The following is a 23,627-nucleotide window of genomic DNA, read 5'->3' on the forward strand; positions in this document are numbered from 1 at the left end:
ATGTATGATATATTTTCATGTACAACAATTTTCACACAAACTGCAAGCTTTATTTTTGTCAGAAATATAAGACTTTATACAAAAAAATACTTCATGATTCTTCTAATTTTAGGTATTTGGAGAAATCATTTACAGCCAGGCCATTTGAAGTGTCATATTTCATGAATTTCCATGCTTTACGAGATCATTACACTACTTGAATTATATAGAATAATATTTCTACATAGATCAGAGAAAAAAGGAAGGTTAACTTATTTAGTTGAAACTGACATTTTTTTTATCACATAACTGTGGGTTAATGTTAAAATTTAAATGACTCTTTTTATTCTATTATAAAATAAGCCAATTTTATAAGTGAATTATACATTGTATATACTGAGGAATAAAAATTATAAAAAATATTTAACTATGGTAACCACATTTGGAATTTAAAATTTTCTTAAAAATACAAAAATGTTACATTTTATATTTTTGGAATAACTAAACAAAAAAAAGAATAAAACAAATTATCTGACCTTCACAAACTGAACAAGGTCATCCATCGACTCAATAACTTCAGCTACGGCCAAGTAATCTAAAACTTTCTTGCACTCTCGAATAATTTTTCGCACCTCTGACTCATCAAAACAAAGCAGTAGAGCTGATGTTCCTTGTAGAATACCTTTCATTGAAAGAATGGTATCTTAATTGTTACACAATCTATAATCCTCTTCTAAACTTTAAAATAAAAGTACAGGTATTAGTATGACCAGACACAGCTGAAAAATACAGATAATAGTGATAAGTTAATATTTCCACTATTGAAAATGTATTTCCAATAATAATACTTACCTCCACTGACAATGTAGCTATTCTTTGACATCAGCTTTGCCTATCTAAGCATTCTCACATGCTTCAATCTTCTATATTCCAATATCTATTTTGCAAACTTCCTCACCCTCATCAAAGTGCCCTCTATTCTGGTACTGTATATAAGCACCTTACTTAGATAATGTAATCACTTCTTTGAGATTTGCATCAGCTCTTAGTTAGGAAGCAGGGCAAGAATGTCAGCAGAAGTATATATTATTGGAAATACATTTTCAGTTTAAGAAAATGTTAAATTCTAAGACATACTTACCACCTGCTGGCAAAATGGCTAGAAACTCATAGTGAGAAGAAAGAGGGGTTGTTGCAGGCATGATCCATACAGCAAGCATCTGCATAGATCAGTACTGTATCAAAATAAAAGCAGTACAACCACACTACTTCCAGAACAGATATGTTTTTACCCAGAACCGAGTTCTTGTATGAAGGGTAAAAGAGTACATGAGTAATTGCCATTAAATACCTGTCCAACCAAGATGGTTGAGGTTCCATAACCTGGAAATAAGATGTCGTGGTACCTATACCCTATGTTGATGGCTAGGGGTATTGCACTGCATTGTCATAGATATACATGTTTAACTGGATTCCAACCTGTGTGAATAAAATGACAAGTTTTGCACCACCAGAATCACAAAGAGAGATCAAGTAACACCGAAGTGGACAAATTTTCTCTTCCACCTGAAAAAGTCCAAAATGAAACACCCCAGGCTCAAAATTAGGGAGTTGTCTATGTCATGCACAACAAAATTAACAGAACTCACCAAAGTTGAACTTATGATAATATATCCTCACCCTCCAACAAAGTGGGCAAGGAGTACTCTACTTGCCCCTGGAATTATGGAGAGAATGTGTAACATGTGCTCTGTGATGGGGCTACTACTCATTTGGAATTACGAGGAGATAGTAGACTTCCTTCCATGAGCAATACATGAAACCAACATTGATCAAAGAAATGAGTCATGCACACCCCAACTGGATAGCTCAATGTCAAATCAGAATTGGAATTACAAGTAGGTTCCCATGGAAGCTGCTGCCACTCCTACAAACTTCTGGAAAAGACATCCAGGGACAGAGTAGGAGGCTTCCAACCTTGCCCACTTCTCCAAGAGTGGAGGAACGTAGTCTAACATTCTGGAGGAAAAGCCTCTGTTCTTCATCCCAGTGACTGGTAAATGAGTGTGGTAAGGGCTTCCTGGCTCCACAGGCTAATACACATTGGAGAGCAATGAGGAACAGTGCTCTAGAAACAGAGTGATTGGTAAACCAGGCTCCCTAAATTTTGAAAAGCAAGTTGACCCCAATTTATTCGATAGCAAGATTGACAGAGACAGGGTGAATCCCCTTTAGTGGATGCAATAAAAGTAAGATTTAAGGGACCCTAGAAAATAATGAGACAAGATTGTGACAAAAATACCTCTTCCTCTATAAAGCAATATTTTTAAAAGGCAGGGTAGGTAGGGGGACCCAAAAGAAAGCTGCCCAAGCATGTAAAGAACGTGAGAGAAAAGCATTGGAAAAAGCCTGAATACCATCACATATCCCCCACTGCAAATACAAAAGAGGAAGCAAAAGAGATGTGTGCTGAAACTGATGAAATGCAACTGAAAAGATACCTCACAATGATACCAAAATATGCAAAATGGATATTTATGAATCCACCTCTAAGGAATTGGGAAGAGTCAAGGGAAACTGAAGGATTCCAATGAACACACAGATAAGAGGATCACCACAAAAGAAGGTAAAGTGGGTCATATAACATCTCCAAGCCTAACAGGTCAAAACAAATCATCAGATTACAATCAACTGAAGAACTAAGAGATAGATAACAAAAGAACTGCATAGATAGATGTATTCCTTTTCCTAGTTGCCAAAAACTTAGAAAGAAAAGGCCTATCACAATATATAGCAGAACATAAGGGGAGAGAAAAAATCCCACAAAAATGCCAACAACTACACCTTAGGACATCAACATGACAGCAGCCAAAAAATATACTTCCCCCAGAAGACAGAAAACCAAGGCAAGCAAATGGACAAAGGATGATACAAGGTCTATCTGTACTGTCATGTAATACAACAGTAACTTTCCCAGTCTGAACCATAAAAATCAGGAAGGAGAAACAAAATAGTCCCCTCCCTGCCACCAACAAGAGTGGACCCAAATGGAAAAATAAAAATTCCCCAAATCTCACAAATCCAAATGATTAATTGAAGGAAAAGAGTAGGAGGTAGATCTAAATTAGACTCATAAACAGAATCAAATTCTCCCCAGGATCAACAAAAAAGGCAACTTCAGAAGCCCTGTAAAAAAAATGCTCCAAGCCAAGTGAATTTGTCCATCTCTCAATGTATAAAAAGCATGGACATCCCCAACCCGAAAATGACCCCCCCCCCCGAACCTTGAGAGATGCCAGATAACAAATGGGGAGTGAGAGAGATCAGGTCAGCCACCATGCTGACAACAGTAATACAGGAATTCATACCTGCAAATATTACATCTTATTTGTTTTGTTTTTTGTTATAATTGTACTGAATCCATAGCAGGATGACCAGAAAACCATGAACACTGCTTTGCAAAAAAAAAGTGATTACATTATCCAAACGAGGTGCTTATACACACTACCAGGATAAAGGATACACTGATGAGAAATGTGCAAATTTTATATTGCCAAGAGCATTTAAGTGGATAATAAATGACTAAATCATGTGAGACCAATGCTTAGTTAAGCAAGATTGATATTGAAGAATAGCTATATTATCAGTGTATAGTAAATATGTAGTGAAAATTTAGGTTTTCTTTTAAAAATATATTAAATACAACAGAAAATTCTTTGACTTTCCCAAAAAGTACTGATTTAAATAATATTTTATTATAAAACAAAAATTAGATGTCCAAAAATAACAGTGTTTAAAGTGATATTGGTAGTATTAAACATTTCATTAATTTCCATATCTTGTTTGATACAATATACACAACTAAGTAAAGAATGTACATCAGGAATACATTAATCTGTTTAAGTATGTTTGTGAAATATTATCAATAAACATTTATGAAAGTTATAATAATGATGTGTTAGTTTATTTAAATTGAAATCTACTTATCTAAGTATGCTTTATCTCATCTTGGATACCTGAAATACTGAGCTCTTTGTAAACTATAGAGTTAGCTTTATACATTTAAATAATATTGCATGTTGATGTGCTTATATACTGGTCTTGTATAAAGGTATGTGATCAAGGTACCAGGCCTTCCATAACAATTTCTACATGTTTTGGTGGGTCATAAACCCATAATCATTAAAAAGAAAAATGTAGTTAAAAACCCTTTATACTTACCATAACCTTTCCTACTTTTTTTTTTTACATAAACACAAAAAAAATCAATAAATTAACATAAATGGTACTAATCTACTTCTCCAAACCTTAGATACAATTTTGTATTTAAAAGTTACTTTGAGATCTAAAAGATTTCTAATGATTCTATTATATTTAGTTCATATTCATTACCGAAATAATTAATTTTACACATTTCAAATTAACATTATTAGAAAAATAATTTTTCAACATATGTTCAACTAAAATCAACTCATTCTAATAAGTAAACTGAAATGGATGGCAACTGTCTATTGTAAAAACACAAATGCAGAGGACAATGTTTTGAAAGTCTTTCATCTTTTTTAATTTTCTGTTTTCTATAGCTGATTTACATTAATTAAGCCTAAACTTTAAATTTTTATGTTTGTTCAATAAACATTAGACCACATTCACATGAAATTTTAAAAATAACACAGTTATCTATGAACAAGATTTTTAAGCCTATCAATAACACTGCAAAGTTTAATCCTTTGTATAAAAGTTGTACTTCACTTAATATATTTCCTAAAAATATCACCTTCATACTGGAAAATCATTTGAACATATGATAGTGAAATATTTTTTTAACAAGCTTATATACTCAATTTTATATACTTTAGATAAAGTACAAAAGCTCTGTAAAATATCATATTACAGGATTCTTCTTTTCATTAGGTGTTAATATTACACAACTTTTAACATTTTTTTAACTTGTTATGAAAACCAAAGTCTTTATTTATTTTGAATCATAAAAATTCATCCCTTAGTTAGCAATTCACTTTGCTAATATACTCCCTCCTGCTGTATAACAATCTGTCCTGCTTTATCCACTTTTGTGATAATCATATTATTATAATTGTTTATGGAATTATTTTCACTCATGAAAATTAGTATTACTCTTTATACTTAATGGAGATTGTTTACCTGCCATCTCTATTCTACTACTACTACTATTTTAATAATATATTACTAATGTTAAGAAGTTTTAAGTTAGTTTTAAAGTCCTCTTGCTAATAGCAAACTTTAAACCTAATTTAAGGAACTCAATCTGTTCAGATGCCACTTTCTCTTCAGTCAAATTTATCACTTTAGAATTAAATAGAAGTTTCTTTTAGGCTTTATTTAAGATGAACCTGCAATCATGCTTTATCATGTTTTTCGTTTTTTTTAGTCAAGTGATTTAAAATTTAATTTAATACTGATCATAAACCTTAAACTTTTGCTCTAACCAACTCTTCACTTCAGAATTGTTCCATATTAAATTTGGAATATTCTTAATTAATTTTAAATGTAATTGATATATTTTGCTTCAGCAAAAACAGTTTTCTCCTTATATCTTTACTTATCGCTCTCAATGAAGAAACCATTCTACTGTCATATCTTTTCAACTTTTTGCATAACATAAGTAGTCCAGTTAATCTAAATGGTGCTGCCAACCATGTACCTTCCTTTTAATGCAGATTTTCAAAAATAATTTCCTGTAACTACTGGACACAAATCTCTATTCAAAATTAAATGAGAGAATCACGCTCTCATTTAATTGGGAAAGTTATTATTTTTCTATACTGAAAATACATTCCCAATAGGTACTTACCCCCTTTCACAAGGTTAACTGCATCTTGCATGTAAATCATCATGCTACAATCAACCACCAGAAGGAATGTGACTTCCTCTGATTCTACCAAACCATTACTTGAAGATTAGGCTGAAAAGAAAGTGTCAGTAGGAAGGAAGGGTGGGAAGTGTGAGAGGAGGTAACCAAGTGTTGGAAATATATGTTTAGTATATGAAACTATAACATACAATACCTTATCTCCTCTCGCATGTATAGTTAAAATCTAACAATGATTAGGTGGAAGGACTGATATAAGGGATAAAAAGAAGCATCCTTCAAAAGTTCCCAAAGGGCACCCATGAGGTGTAATACCTCTTAAGAGAGAAACACACATGGGAGACCACACCACTATCTGTACCAGATATATTCTGCAGTGTGGAAACAGGTGTTGCATATACAGGCAGAAAATTGAAAGAGCACAATCAAAAGTGAGAATAAAAACTGGGTGGATAAAACCCAAACCACAATATACTGGAATTTCCACTCCCAGAGAAAAGACTGTAGAATAACCATCCACAGAGAAGTATGTATGGAAAGTTAAAATTTGTGTGCCCCAAGGTGCAGAGTGACTAGGACACATTGGACCATACACAACCAGTAAATTCTAGTCTGAAATGAAGCGACATCTAAACTACAACTTCCAATCCATGGTAAAAAGAGGATCCATTCAGTCTTCATTTCAAGTTGTGTAGAATGGAAGTTTATACTTTTTAAATTGATCTATTAAACAGTTCACATGTTCACAAATCTCCCATCACCCATACATTGAGGAACCCTACATCTGAGTGATGGTATGAATGGATGTGCCAGTGTGGTAGGTCATATTAAACAAAACTCAATCAGACTGGTACCTTACAGCAGAGAATCAGCCTCAGGTAGTGAAAACTATCTGAGATAAAATGCAAGAAAATGAACTTATACCACAAACAACCTCATCCTCTGCAAAGGACCACCCAAAAGCCAGAATGCACATGCATGAAACCATCAACCCCCAGATCCACTACAAAGAGATGACACACAACTACTAAATTAAGTTAGGATGAGAAAACATAATCAACACATGTTAGTAGTTATGTTGATTGGCTCAACTGTGATCCAAAACCACTCAGTGGAAACCAACATCCAGTTCATGGTGGAATGAGGAATTCTAATCAGAGAGGTAAACTGCAATGTGATATCTACTTCAAAGCAACATCTTCCTCCCAACCATATGAAAGTGGATTGCTTCTGTATAACATGAAACTTCAGCCTTCTGATAGAACTACACAGAAGTTGGGTGCAGCATAAACATCCAGGGTCTACCACATGGAAATGGGGTTCATTTATGAAAAATATGAGCAAAATCATCCACCAGATAAAAAAATTAGTGTAAAGCCAGTCTCCAGGTACCACTGCAGAGAAATGGATCACCTCTAGAAAATATATGCAACATTACCCTTCAGAGAGAATTGCAAAGAAGCAGTGTCACATCAACCTCTGGGACCCACTGCACAAAGATGAAGTGCATGACTGGAGGACTGAATGTCATCTATCCCAGCAGAATACCAATACCCTACTCTCTTCCAGATAGAAGTGATAACATTCAGGAGGACTCCTCCACAGCCATCATTCTAATTACTCAGAAATGGAAAGTGGTAATGACTCTGATAATACATTAGAAGAACAAGGAGGGACAAAATATGATAGAGGGCCTATAGCAATGTTAACACCAGAGAGAGCTCAATATGTGACCATGAAAATCCCATACTGAAAAGCAGACTGCCCATGATTTTTTCAATTGAATGGATGATTGGGACAAGCAGCTATCCTTTTCTGCTTTACCCATGTGATTTCATGCAGTAGTATGACCTGTAATGGGCATATTTATAGGAAATATATTGCAAGGAAAGCCTACTAGTGATCTTGTGAAACACTCCATCTCAACAGTGTACATTAGTGGCCACATTAATATAATTCTTGGTTGAAAAATGTAGAGTTCAAAGATAAAAAGCATACTTGGACAGATTAATGCTTATCACTGAAATCTAAATTGAACATGCTACTGGAAAGAAGAAATATATATAGAAGAAATAACTTATCCAATCACAGTTACACTAAATTGTGACGAATGGCAACAGGGGGTACCCTGACAGGGAAGAAATAACTAATCAACAAAGATAATTGTAGATAAGCATATGAAGTGTCGTCTACATGTCGAACTGAAGAATTTCCTCCAATGGATGACAAAGGTGAGACACCAAGGAAAAGGTAAGGTGCCTGATCTGATGCAGTAACATTTAGAACAGATTTTGGGAAGGAGACAAGGAGGAATATGACAACTGAATCAGTCAATGAACCCAACTTGTAAGGGTAGGAAAAAGGTCAGAATAATGTTGCCAAGAAATGAAAAGACAGGGATAAGAACAATGGAAGGAGGCTGTAAAGGCAATGTAACAATGAAGAGCACATAAAGAACACAGAAGTTTTCTCTGGATCAGAACAGTAATAAAGGTGGGAATGAATGGAAGTGAAATCAGTAATAAGGAAGAATATCCCTCATGGCTCACTGAAGTTTTGGACAGGAGAGATCGATCCAGATAAAAGAAAACTTATGTGGGATGGAACAAATACCATGAAATGCTGATGGCAAATATATCAAACAGACAACACACACACACATACTAAAAAGTGGAGGAAGTAAGTCTCAAGGGATAAGTGAAATATGGAACATGAGAACAAAGGTTCAAAAGAAGGTAGTATAAGGCAGTGAAGAACATTACTGATATTCCAAACCGGAAGTAATGCTTGATGAAGAGTTCAAGTAATCCAGAAGGAATGCAACAAGAGACAGACATTAGGTGAGAAAAACACCAAATAGAAAATGTTTGATAACCAGTTAGGGAAGAGAAAAAAGTCCCCTTGATCAACAGCTAGATGTTAGGAAAAGGAGTGAAAAAACATACTATAAGGATGAGGTGTTACATAACAGTGAAGGAATAAGATCACAGGAAATTGGTGAAATCAATAAAATGAAGTACATGAGAAATCATATCCAAACAGTCAAAGTCAGATTCTGCAGGAGAGGCATGGGAAGGCACCACATAGTTAGGTGGAGGAAAAAGGTTGTTAAAATACCATGATGATGAATAGGCTTGTATAAATTCAGGAGGAACCCTAACTTTGTTGAAAAAGAAGGCTCACTCATATAACAATAAATCTCCTGATTAATGATGGCAAAAAATCCTGTCATATAGTGGGATTAACAATAACTTTATAATGCCCCCATGGCTGAAAAGACAAGCATGTTTGGTGGGAGAGGAAATCAAACTTGTGAATCTCAGATTGCAAGTTGAGTGCCCTAACCACCTGGCCATGCTAGGCCTTTAAGCAATGGATTTTCCGATTTCCCAATTTCTTTGTGACTTCTTTATGTTTAAATCAAAGACTTTAAGCACAAATTTGTTTAAACCTATTATGTGGATGAAATATTTTAATGACATGTTCCCTGTATGCTAATATGAAGGTAACACATTAACCCTTTCCAGACATGCCATCTTGTATGTTTACTCGTATTTAAAATTTTATTGAACTACTATTTCATGAATTTATGTCAATAAGTTTGATACCAAACTGTATTTTATAATTCACATTTTAGTATCATATGGTATTCCATTCCTTAACTTAAAGGTAAATATGAAAAAAAAACACAGTTAAACACCGATTTCTCTGTCATGTGGTATGTGAAATGCAGCACTGGTTTAATTTAAATGTTTGGGATGTCAAAATACTAAGTCTGTAGTTTTGTATGAATTAGGAACTCAAATTACCGATGTTGACACGTCAGGCACATAAAATAAGAACCTCACCTCTTACTTGTGTGTTGATATATTGCTTATGTACTGTGTCAAATACAATACCCCCGCTCACATCTCTGTACATTAACTTGTATATATGATATGTAAATAACCAAATAAAAGCTTAGAATGTGGTCCTAGAGACATCCTCACCCAATTTAAAATGGTTGGATGCCATCTCATTCTTTGGAATTATATTGTTGTATGTGATTACATGTGTGCAAGTGCACGTGCCATGTCATTGTAACTTCTGTATTGTTAGCCAGGCATGGTTGAAAAGTGAACATAATAAAAATTATATATACACACACACACACACACACACACACACACACACACACACACAAATGCATGATGTTACAATATTTAAGCTGTTTAGTCTAAACGCTTGTCATTCTGGAAAGAAAAAGGCATAATTTACATTTATTTCCTAATTTTTTTTACAATGGTTAAGAGCTGGTCAAAATAAAAGACTCCAAATAGTTAAGGTAGAGAAAATAATGCACAAAATAAAGTTTAGCTAAAAACAAATGTTTTGAACATACTTTGGAGGTTTTAGAGATTACACACATAATATCTGAGATCTTTAGAATGAAGATTAATATTCTTAGTCATGACAAGAAAATTATTTTGCACTTATACTACTAAAAAAACAGACTCAATATATTCACAACTTAATTTTTAGTAAAAATATTTTATTAAAAATTCTCAATTTTTGTGTGTAAAAGACTTAAAATCTTTACTAAAAGTTTACCAAATCTTGTAAAAGTGGTTATGAGATCCATCAAATCTTCCAAACCTGTATGGAGATTTGTTTGTGCAAATAACAGACAAAGAAAATACAAAGTTCTTCTTAAGAAATGTTTGATAACTATCTGGACGTTATAAAAATTTTGCATGTGAAATACGAATATTGTCTGAGGCATTGCAGTAGTTTTAACCTTAAAATGAAAATTGCTTTACATGTTGGATAGGCAAAATGCACAAAGAAGAAAAAAAAAAAAACAGTTGAGAAAACCTTAACAAACATAACAAAAAATCTGATATTTTACATATGAAAGCATAATAATATTTACTGTTAAACTATGAAATTTTGTTAATGTAGTTTACTAATGTAAGAATTATAGGATGAAAATTTTAACAAGTACAAAATATATAACAGTTATGAAGTCTATCCTAGAAACTGAACATGTACTGAAAAAGTTAACCCTTTTACAAGAGGTTAAGTATAATATACACTACTTCATCTACACATTTGCACTATAACATCTGACACAACATGTGATCTCCACAAAATCTGGTAAACATTTGGTAAATATTTTATATATAGAAAATCAGATTTTTTAATGAAGTATTTTTATTCAAGATTTGTTTGTGAAAATAATCTATTTTACTATCAGTCTATGTGAAAAGTAACTTCATTTTATGATTGAAAAATATTCTTCATCCTAAAAATCTGGAATATTATTTGCATAAACTCTACAACCTCCTAAATACATCTCAAATGTTTGTTTTCAACACAACTTTACATTTTATATTATTTCACTTAACCAACCTCTTATCCATTATAAAAATAAGGAAATAAATGTCAAATGTTTTTTTCATGCTAGAATGACTGCATATTATATGTTTATAACATGAAAATATAATGTTTAGCCTAAGTAACTTAAGTTTCATACCACTATATATGAATATATATATATATATATTTATTATTATACTGATCTTCCAGTCATGACTATGTATCATTACATAACTTGCAATGATGTGGTGCACATGCACTCAGGTCAAGCATCCAGTTATATAAAACTGACCTTTGGTTTTCCCTATCATGGCTATGTTTTAGTGGTCTAGTATTTTGTAATATATAATAACATTTCAATTATTATATATTATATGTATGTATGTGTATGTATAGATTATTACTATTTAGAAATAAATTATTAAACATACTTGTCTTAAAATAAAGAACAATAAATCAAGAAGCGCAGCAAACAATCATCTCTTCTCATTATGACTTTTGTATTTGGTTGATAAGCCTTTTAAAATTTTGCACATCAAATATATCAAAAAACATTTTTTTAGGTTTTATATATACAAGTGAATAACCACAAAATCATAAATAACTACATTAATAACATAGAATTCCACTGTAACTTATTAAGCTTAGTAACTGCAAGTTATTTAGATTCTAAAAATATTAAACTTTGAGCACACTAAAGACAACACCTACCTCATTGAAATATTGGATTGAAAGAATGCTGTAGCATTTTCAAAGATTTATATGGTGGTGAAAACCACTCTTGGGACATTCTAAGGTGTTGATTGGTTATTTACAATGTCATACATTGAAGTTCACGTATATAATGAACCATTCTAAAAAAAATAGATAGTGTTGAATGGGCCACTGTGTATGATTCAGTACATAAGCCATATCACAGCAAAATAAAAAGATACGAGGTCCTAATTTTATATTCTAGCTTGATAATATTATCTAGTTCCTAATTTGTACAAAAACTATAGACTTAGCATTTTGACATCACAACCATCTAATTTTAAACAGCACTGCATTCAACATACTATGTGTCTCACTAAAATCTGTCTTTTAACATTTACCTTTAAACTAAGAAATTAACTAATATAAAATATTAAACTTTGAATTATAATTTACAATTTGATTCTAAACTTACTCACATAAATTCATAAAACAGTAATTCAATAAATTTTGAATGTAAATCAATAAATGCAATGACATGGCCTTTGAACTCCTGACCTATTGTGAGAGGGTTAATTGATTTTTGAAAATGTGAATTCAATAAACCTTGCAATACAACTTACATTAGATGTGGAACAAGAAAAATACGTAAATTTTCATAACAGTGGAAAATTTAATGCTGACTTTCATTGACAGAAAAATCATATTCAGTTGCCATGCTGCCACACAACAAATCATTTCACCCCATTCTCAAAATTGTTATCTATAATAATATATGTACACAGTGCTTTAAATATTTGTTTATATAAAGAAACATCACAATTTTCTGAATTATGAAAATTATAAAGGTATACAAACAAATAATGGTTATTCACTGTTTTTCCCTTCCTAATGCATTTAGAAAGTTTTGGAGATTACATTAGTGCAATTTGAAATTTTCCGAGATGAAGGAAGGTATTTTTAATTTTAACATTAAAATTATTTTGCACATGAACTACTAAAAAAATACTTGATGTATTCATACACAAGCCTTTTCTTTTGGTTTACTGAAAATCTTCACTTAACAATATGGATTTTTGTATGTGAAAAAAAAACAATGTTTACTAAAATTTTGGGAAAATATATATACTATATTGAAAGTCAGTAATATCAAAACTAAAAAGACTTCAAATGAAACCAAAAGAGATCATGTGGTTAACTAATTTCATAGAACATGTGTTTAGAAAGTTGAAATATGTGAAAATTGTCATGTAAAGCCTTGGCCCTTTTAACAAATTTTTTAAAGAACTTATTATATTTTAACATAGTCATATTAAATTTTTAATAAATTCCTCTTTCTTCTTCAACATCCTTTTATAAACTAAGTTGGGTGTCAACCTTTATACTCACTGAAATATTTGTACCTCTATTCATGGAGTTGAATTGGAAGACACAAATGTGCATGCTTCTCTTAACAAGTTTTGTGCATTAACTAATAAAAGCATCAATATTTCCAGATCTATACTGTAAAAACATTTGTGCTACATTTTACTTATAACTATTGTATATTGGTATAAATATGTATATAGTTGTATAGTGGAAGTTCACCTCTAGCCCCTTCTATTAGTTTCTTTCTTGCTGGTTGAGAGTAAGGATCAGCCTTCAATAAGCTTGATGCATCCTCCAGTAGCTTAGAGGCCATTTCTACCCTCTGAAGAGCTGTAGGCATGTCTTGCCTTAAGATCTGATCATCACTACTATTAATTGTGTCACGTCCAACCTAGCAGAAAAAAATGTATATAACTTACAGATCTGTATAATATTCAAAACAAAACAAAACAGTAATCATATGATAAACTACATGTAAAATCAAGTATGTTTTATCAAGCACCAGTATGCAGATGTATACCATATTATAAAGACCTTTCGAACAAATACATAAAACAAATAAAAAAAATTCAATTTCTTAGAAATCATAAAACAATACAACCACTGCAAATGACAGTACATTATTATAACATCACAAAATGTTTAAGGACAATGAGGGACCTGTTGGTCCACCCTCTAAGCCAAACTAAAACTATTAAATAGAAAAAAAATTAAAGCCAGGCCTTATCATTCATATATCTATCAAGCTTTCTTTAAACTCACTAAAATTTACTGCCTCTACAAAACCAAAGGAAAACCATTATATAGTTCAACCACCCTATTTAAAAAAAAAAACTTAGTCAGAGACAGCTTCTACTTTATCTAAATCTATATTTGTGTCTCTTAGTTCTATAATAATCAATATTTAGTACGAAAAATGTTGATGTATCAACATTATCAATTCTTTTTACAATTTTAAAAACTTAAATGAGATCTCTTCTAACTCTTCTTTTTTCAAAGAAAACAATTTTAAGAATCTTGGTCTCTCCTCATATGACAACACTTCATCCAAGATACCATATTAGTAACCCTACGCTGAACCCTTTCCAACAATTCAATGTCTTTCCTAAGGTAAGGAACCCAAGACTAAACATTATACTATAAGAGTGGCACAACCAATGACCTATACAATGAAATCATAACCTCTTTAGACATGCATTCAGTATTTGTGTAGATACAACCTAAATTTCTATTTGCCCTACCACTAGCAACATATCTAACATCACATCCCCAATCCAAATTATTTATCAAAACCACAATGTTTAGTTTTATTGCTCACTTTTTATTGAAATATAACCTAAAATATCCACTACTGCAAGTATAAAAAAATGGAAGTTTAGTAAAACAGATATTAACAAAGCAGTTACTTCATCAATTTTTTCAAAACCTAAAAGCATACAGATATCTTGCATTTTATGAAAGTTAACATTTTCCTTCACTGAAAATGAATTTCCAACACTTACCTTCATTCACAAAATAGCTTTTACTGACTTGAACTGTCCTCTATATATGAAATATTCACTTACTACTAGCATTGATGCTCAACCTACCCTCCTCATGAGGTACGTAACACGCAAATAAGTATGCGAAAACTGTCCACTAACAGAAAGGCTACACACCCTCCAAGCACAGCTGAATCCCCCCTAGACTGTAGAGCACTATTATCACTCCAAGATTAAGTAAAAGAACACACTGGAAAAGAGGAAGATGGGTGGGAAGTGTAATAGGAGGCAAGTACCTACTGGAAATACATTTTAAGTGTAGAAAAATGTTAACTTCTTATAACAGACCCTACTTCTTCTCACATAATAGCAAAAATATCACAAAGAAAATGGTGGAAGGACTAGTACAAAAGTTACATGGATGAGCATTCTTGATGAGGTATCCAAAGAGAACCCCTGGAGTGTCACACCCTAATGTATGGGATCACACTCAAGAGAGAATGCACCCCATCTGTACCAGGTAAATAGCAAATTACAGGATGATATAGGACAAGGCACAGGTATGGGAGAAGGCATTGGATTAGTATGTTACAAAAAAAACAGCCTAAGTTGAAAGGGTTGAATACTGTCTCACAGATTTCACATGTGATTCCAAAGACTCAAGAATATCTCTGAAAACAGACTAATGGAGAAAAGGAGCCATCTGTAAATCATGATGATAAAGAGAAGATAGACAAACCTGGCAGAACAGCATCTTCTTAAGAAGATTCCAGCAGCAAAGAAACTATATATGAAAGGAAGGAGCATATGAGATCATCTTGCCAGCATAGAGGTAATGAGGTAAAGAGTATTTCCTGAAAACCCACAGGGGAATGATGGAGAACCTCAGAAAGAAGGTGTATGATGAACAAGTACCATGGGCGAGCTGTAATGTCTACCAAAAGATTGCCTAATTTTGTGAAAATATATAAAACATATATGTTATAGTATGGAAACCCTGAAGGTCACTTTGGGGTCATAATAATGGTGTAGTGAGAGGTTTAACTTTCTCAACAAAAAGATACAAACACTACTTAGAGTGCAAATAATTTGTCCTCACTAGTTATCTAATACAAGAAGAAACAGCAGTATACAATAGAAAGATTTAGAAAAAACAGTGGTAGAAGTGAGAAAGTATGAGAGAAACAAATAGCAACAAAAGGGTGTAACAAATAAAAAATACAAAAAAAGGAAATGAAGTTTACAGAAAACTGGTACAAATGAGATATTCTGGAGAGGACAATAGTTTCAAGTGGCAACAGTCAAAGAATTCAATGAGTAAGTATCAAGTTACCTTGATAAGGTTAGCAACAGCTTTACTAACAGCCTGAACAGGCCTTTGTAAGTCAGGCATTGCATTTCCATCTTCTGCTTCTTCATGAAGAATAACAAGTCTTGAAACCTGGAATACAAAATGTGTGTGAATATTATAATCTTTAAAATCATAAAATATGAAGTAAAAATATTTTCTGTTAACAAATTCTCTAAACAAATTTTAAAGTATGTTAAGAAATATACTTTCTTTTACACTCAATATATTATTAATATACTTTTCACCCTCTTGCTAGCTAACTTTACCTAACTTAAGCAAATTTGGAAAAAAAACAACTATAATTAGAAAATATTTTGGAATATGTTTACAAAAATATGGTTCTGATAAAATTAGGGACAATTAAGGATTATGTTTACTAATATTGACTTTTGAAAAACAAATCTTCTAAAGAAGTCAAGAAAAAATAGACTCAAAAAAATACATTAAAAGTTGCATATTTGTAAATTGCATTCAATGTTTTCACACTTTGGTTTGGTTTGAAAACAATGTACTTTTTCAAACTGTTACTATTCTTTTAACATTGCAAATTAGATAGATTTCTTTTTCTTACAACTCTCAAATAAAGAAGCTATTCATTTATCCCAAATCTCACTTCTCACAGCACCTTAAGTAACTATATAACCTTTTGTTGTTGTATATCTTGTGCATTTTCTCCCTACTACACTCTATAACTACAACAGTGTATGAGTGTGTGTGTGTGTGTGTGTGTGTGTGTGTGTCAAGGTTATTCATGGTGATATGTCTTATTTGTTCCATTTTTTAACATTTTTAACAGAGATAGAAGAAGGCTACATGTGTTTTGTATACACAAAAATCTAAATAAATGTGTACTGTCTTTTTTGTTTGTTGTATGCACATGTAAGTACACACAAATCTAATTACATATGCTGTTTGCTGCTTGCATTAACTGTGTTAATATATTGCAATTATTAATAAAGTTAAAGTGTGAATTTTTATTTGCTAGTACTGTCACAAAGCATAAACAAAAAGAACCTATGCAATTAAGACATGTGAATCACCATACACATCCATTTTTTTCTGACTTGATACTGTCTGACAAATTACAAACATTTGTTAATTTTCACTTTTACATGGAAAATATTTAAAACTAAAATTTTTGTACAACCACACACTGAAGGTAAAAAAAGAGAAAAACAGTTCATCATGTATTTGAAGCTCTGTAGAATTAAAAACTTGACATTCAGAATATGTAATGAACAGTTTACCTATGCTACTTTTAATATTCTATAAAAACTAAAAACCTTACACTTAAAAGACAATTGAAAACAATTAGTGAATATTAACACAGATTTCCTTGAGATTTAATGAACCTCACATCCTGAAACTGTTCAATGCATGAGCATAGTTGGCAGAGACCTCCCATAAATATATATGGAAGTGCAGACACTGTCAAGATTTTATACATGTACATACAAAACTAAATGTTACCAATCAATCAGATACAACTGTTCCATACTAAGGTTTAATTTTATAAAATATAATAAAGATTACATAATAATATCACTAATCATGTAGTGGTTCATGTTAGAATACAAAAGGTATAGGCAGGTAGAAAGACTGACATAATACTTTACTACCAAGTACTAAATAATTTTTGAGCAATGAAAAATAATTTCACAGCAAACAGGTTAACATAACACAATAACTAGACACATCACCAGGTAACAGAATACCTAATCCACAGAAGTATCCAATTTATACTAATACCAGTCACTTCATTATTTAACAGAAATAAAGTATTTCAATATGCTGTTTATCAAAAATCTGTAACATTATAGTTAAAAAATATTTTAAAGTATTAATTTTGTGTTATGTTTTATAAAAAGCTAAAGTTAATAAATAACATTTAATGGTCTGACATCAAAGGTAAGAGAAAAATGGCTAAGAAAAGCCATTCTACTGCAAATTTAATAAATTATTTTGTACCATATTTCTATTAATTTTCATTTTTATATCCTGTTTATGTGGTTATTATTGATTCTGTATTAATTTCCAATAAATTTCATAAAACACAAATTAAATTTACATATACATGATTTTGTGTCATCTAATTGATTTATACAATATATGAATCCACAGCTTACAGCAAAGATGGCATAACTGGACTACAAAAATCATTATAATATTATACAATAACATACCAACTAAAAACAGGAAGCTTTTATAACAAACATTTAAACAGAAACTAGAGTTACTGATGATTCAACTCCAAATGTGTTATGTAATCATATTTATGTATTAAAACTAACATGCACAATATAAATTAATGATTTTATTTGATATTTAAGAGATGGTCATGTATTTTACCAATTATTAATTACATCAATATGTTGTATCTAAAAAAATGATCAAATATACATAATTCTTTTTATTAAAAGAATATATTCTAGCAATTCAATAAGTATTTCAAAAATGAAAATAATTGGTAAATTATATGCAACTTTTTATTCCTAACTGGTAAATGTACTATATTTCTGCTAGGTGTTAGCTGTATAACAACTTTTACACAAGCCAAACACACCTTTGATGATTTCTGGGTTGCAGAGATGTCCTAGCATGGAAAACAGAAAAGATACTCTGATATATATTTAATATTACTATCTTTAGTTTTCAAAATTAGAAATGTGTTCTCATAGCTAAGAGAAAAAAGCACCTTAAAATGTGTTACAAATTTTTATTTACTCGAAGGAGACACACCTAACTACATGTTACAAGCTTGTTATCCTTGAAAGTAGCATCTACATGTGTATTTCTTGATATGCAAACTGGTCTTTACTTAGAATATAAAGAGAAAGAGGGAAAGGAACCTTGAAATAAAATGATTTAGAGCCTTGCCTTACTAGAAAACAAAACAAGACATACCTCTTGAATTACAAATTCTCCTTCATTGTATAACAAGTACAGCCTGACAGTTCACATATTACAGACTTACTTTGATTTCAGAGACACAGGAATATTAAATAATTCCTGGTTTGGAGACTAATCCACAGTATTAAGAGAAACAGGATTAAAAACAATTTTTTTCAAACTGAAAAGAAAGCTAACCTCCTATTATTGTTCTGAACAGAAAGGCACTGTTTTTTTATAATAGATTTACTATTGGAGAAACCATTAACACACATTAATGCAGATTTTTCTGCACTCTGAAGCAATTCCTGATTTCAACTTTCAGTACTGCAGTTTAAACCATTCTCAGTACAGTACTGAAAACTTCATTCTCAACCACCAGGAAACTTTTTTTTATTTTTTAAAATATAAACATTATAAAAACAAAACTTTCTTTATTTTGAAAACAGACATGTGCTCATCGTTATTAGATTTCATATATGAATCACAATTGTATTCCTCAAATATTTTCTTTGATCTTCTAACTTTTTTATGAAATTTATGTATGCAAAGTACAACAGCCTAACATTTTTGGGATACTAACTCATTGCTATTAATGTGTATACATTCAAGCTACTTGTATCTAGAAACATTTTACAATATTTTGATCATTATGATCACTGCTGCTAGTAATAACATTTAATTACAAGTAAGCATGATTGTATATACCTACTTTGCTAGTTATTACATTGTTTTTGCAGAGCTCTGTAATGTGTGCAATGCATTTGTGACTAAGCATGTTCATAAAAACATATTCAGTGAAAAAAAACAGTGACTTCTTAAATGTTGCATCTCAGCCCATTTGATGGGCTCTAAATCATAACTCAAAAACATTTTTTTTGGTGGCCTATAAAAAAGTGGTTAAATGAAATGTTACACTTTTCTCACTGAATACATTTACTGCGCTAGCAAGGAATTATGTAAAATTATTATGATTTTTATTTTGGTGTTGTATACACAGAGCTGACTACCTTATATTAAAACAATTTAAATGCATAAATCAACAAGCTCTCCAACAACCACAGTCAAGGTAAATTCACAGTGGAACAACACATATCAAAACTACACTTTAACTGTTTGCTCTTGTATATGTAGTATGATGTCATTGATACAGACCTTTCCAACACAAGATATTCCTACACTTAGACCAAATATTTAGAATTTCCCAGGTGAATATATATATACTGTTTGTGACAATGAGAAAACACACTTGCAGAGAAAAATATACATGTAAAAACAGTGAGTATAAATAGAGAAAGCTCCTTTACATAGAGCTTTCTCTACCCATACCAGCTGGTTTTATATATATATATAGTTTGCACTTAATGGCATAAAATATCAAAGGAATATGGATCAGATTGGGAAAATGAAACCATCAAGAAAAATATCTCAAACATGTTGTACCTTAGTCATAGTAAAAAGTTTAGCACTTTATAACAGGTGAGAATCCATGAACAATAAGGTTAGTAATGAAAGCTATCCACATGTCCTAGCCAACAGTATGCAACATAATCAACAGAGATCTCCACCAAGGAAAGTGACACAAACTTCTTCCATGACATACCCATTCAACTGTCACATACTTGAAACAGTTTGTGAATAAAAAGTTTTCATCCTAATTCTATATGTTCTATGTACAAATTGTTGGACTGTTGAAACAAAAGATGGGAAACATCATTCTTCTATCAGGTCATCCCATGCAGAATTTAATACAGAAAGTGGATCGTCATTTCTGTCTTTGTAGACAGCTTTAGTGACTAAAATATGTAGTAGAACATGTATAAAAATGTTCAGACAAACAAAACAAACTAACCCAACTCCACTTTTTCAGATCATTAATCAAATAAACCCTTATGAAGATTAGGCATATAATGTTTTATGAGTTTAAAAAAGGTAATAATGCAGCAGAAACTACATGAAACATTCAAGGTGTTTATGATGCGGAGTCTCTCAGTGAAAAAAAATGTCAAAGCTGGTATCAGAAGTTCAGATTAGGTGACTAAAGCTTAAATGATGCTACATGTTCAGGTCATCCTGTTGAGTTTAATGATGACTTGCTTCTGGCTGCACTTGATGAAAATTGTGCTGTAACAGTTGAAGAACTAGCACAGAAGCTTAATTCAACCCCTTCAACAGTTCACCATCATCTGAAACAGCTTGAAAAGGTGTCCAAACTTGAGAAATGGGTCTCCTGTGATTTGACAGAAGCCAACCATTGAGCAAGAGTGAACAGTTGCACTTCACTGCACTGTTGTCACTAACCTGTCCAAAAAATGTTAAGCACCACAGACAATGGCTCAGTGCAGGTAAACTGGCTAGATGGCTAAAACACAGCCCAAATGGACCTCCACCCTAGGAAAGTCTTATTAAGTGTTTAGTGGGATATTTTGGTGTGATCCACTTTGAGTTGGTGCCACTCAATATAACAATTGCATCAGATTTCTACTGTCAACAGTTTGAGTGCTTGAATGTTGCACTGAAAGAAGAGAGGCCTACTTTGATCAATCATAAAGGTGTTGTGTTACACCAGGATAATGCACAGCCCCAAATGGCAAGGATCATGTCTGCAAAGATTGAAAAGCTTCACTGTGAAAAACATCCACATCCTCCTTATTCTCCAGACCTTATCCCATCTGATTATCATCTATTCCAAAGTCTGCAGAACTTTCTTGATGGAGAAGAGCTTGGAACACAGGAAAATGTCAAAACTACCCTCACTATGTTCTTTTCCTTCAAACTGCAAGAATTTTATAGAAGTGGCATTCAGAAGCTTGTGAATCATTGGCAGGAAGTAATTAATAATAATAGAACATATATAATTGTTTAAATACCATCATAAGCATTTGAAATCCTTTCTCTTTTCCTGAACCTAAAATTGGACATTACTTAACGGATGACCTTATACAACCAATGGACTCTTGGAACGTGTGCATGAACAAATGGTGTACTTTGATATGAAAGCCTTACAATGGAGTCTTTTTTTTGTAATAGAAATTAAGCTGCAAGACTAGTGCCAAGATAAATGGCTACCAGACACAGCATGATCAGAGATGGTAATATGAACTATAACAGCACAGTAGGGGTTCAATATTATTTTCCTAGCCTCTGCAACACCTATCATCTATTAAGTGATCATGCTTCACTTACTTAGGTGATTAAAATAATTACAATGTGTTAATTAATATTGATTTAAAAGAATAAATAGAAATATATTAAACTTATTTTTGTTTTGGCAAATAGTAATCTTTATTCAAACTGAAACAAAAATTTATCATTAAAACTTGTTCTTTAAGCATCACTAAAAGCAAAAACCATCTCTGCTGAACATACCATAATAAAATGCTCTACTACATACTTAAATGAATTAATAAAGTATTTAAGCTGCAAGAAAGAAAACAGACTTTAATAACATCAAAATTTCTGTAATTTTAAAATATATCCTTGAAGAATGACAGAAATTCTAGTTATATTTCACTTTGATTAATAAGAGAAACATATCCTTGAAGACAAAATTTATGGTCTATTTATAGACGATTTGCAAAAAAAACCAAAAAAAAACCGTTCTTGAAGAAGGAATGAAAGTGTCTTCAAATTTCACTTTGATTTTCAAGTCCAATGTTTCCTTTATGACAAAAACTGGGAACAACTTTTACTTTAAATTGCATAACAAATATACTTTTAAATACTGAGAAAACTGGTTATATTTTTACTGTGATTTATTATCAACATTTAAACCATGGGAGCTTTCCTTTACACATTTATAAGAAACAGCTGAAAAACTAAATTAAAAACATTCAATTTACTTCTATATGCACAATTAAATGGTGTTACTAAAACACAATCTTGGCTCAACACATAAAACTTAACATTCTCCAACACTATAATTGCATTCCCAATAGACATTTTATTTCACTGATATAATAACATCCTAATTTAGTGCTAGCCTCTATATGCACACTCTTTGCTTATAATGCCTTGAAACTGTCACATGAGATCACTTGTTTCCTTTTGATATTGCTGTGCTGTTGTATTCAAATGAGCATGAAGCAACCTTCCACCAATAAGACTGTGACACATTCTTCTACACTAATAGTTCAATCATCATTTCAAGATGAGGCACAAAAAGTAGGGAGGATGGGTACAAAGTTTGAGAGGAGATAAGTATATATTTGAAATGCATTTTCATTGTTGGAAAAATTTGAGTTTCAATATGATATTATACCTCTTCTCCCATAATAATAAGAATACCACACTGAAGTAGTGGAGAGAAAGATGCAAAAGTTATCTAGATGAGCTCCATTCAGAAAGCACTCAATATATGGGAAACCACACTTCTTTTGTTCCAGGGTAAACTTTTTGGCCATACTGAAAATACAAGTTGCTAACTGTGGTACAAAACAAACACAGACTAGAATCAGATAAGGGAATATACCAAATAATACAGTATGTCATTAAGTATTTTTCCTCCAGGTTGTGACAGTAAGAGGGTCCCTACCACCTTCATTTCAATACCAAGAAGCAGAATGGAAAATAAACCTAACCTTCATTCTGCTAACCAAGGGAGTGCTCATGTGTTCTGATCCTGCAGGCATCCAACACCAGCCCATCCAGAAACTCA

The 23,627-nt window shown here is 31.9% G+C and overlaps 1 protein-coding gene across 5 annotated transcripts in view; it reads right to left on the reverse strand.

The window, feature by feature from the left end:
* LOC143240498 (vinculin-like) overlaps positions 1–23,627 on the reverse strand; it is a 129,321-nt gene that overhangs the window by 98,392 nt on the left and 7,302 nt on the right. For all 5 annotated transcript variants that reach the window (XM_076483049.1, XM_076483041.1, XM_076483037.1 and 2 more), the window contains exons 2-4: positions 16,064–16,171; positions 13,469–13,640; positions 516–661 (exon numbers count right to left, since the gene is read on the reverse strand). In XM_076483049.1, coding sequence (XP_076339164.1) covers positions 516–661; positions 13,469–13,640; positions 16,064–16,171 — 426 coding nt within the window. The remainder of the gene's footprint in view (positions 1–515; positions 662–13,468; positions 13,641–16,063; positions 16,172–23,627) is intronic.

Source organism: Tachypleus tridentatus, chromosome 2 (genome assembly GCF_004210375.1).
Source record: "Tachypleus tridentatus isolate NWPU-2018 chromosome 2, ASM421037v1, whole genome shotgun sequence".
NCBI lineage: Eukaryota > Metazoa > Arthropoda > Merostomata > Xiphosura > Limulidae > Tachypleus > Tachypleus tridentatus.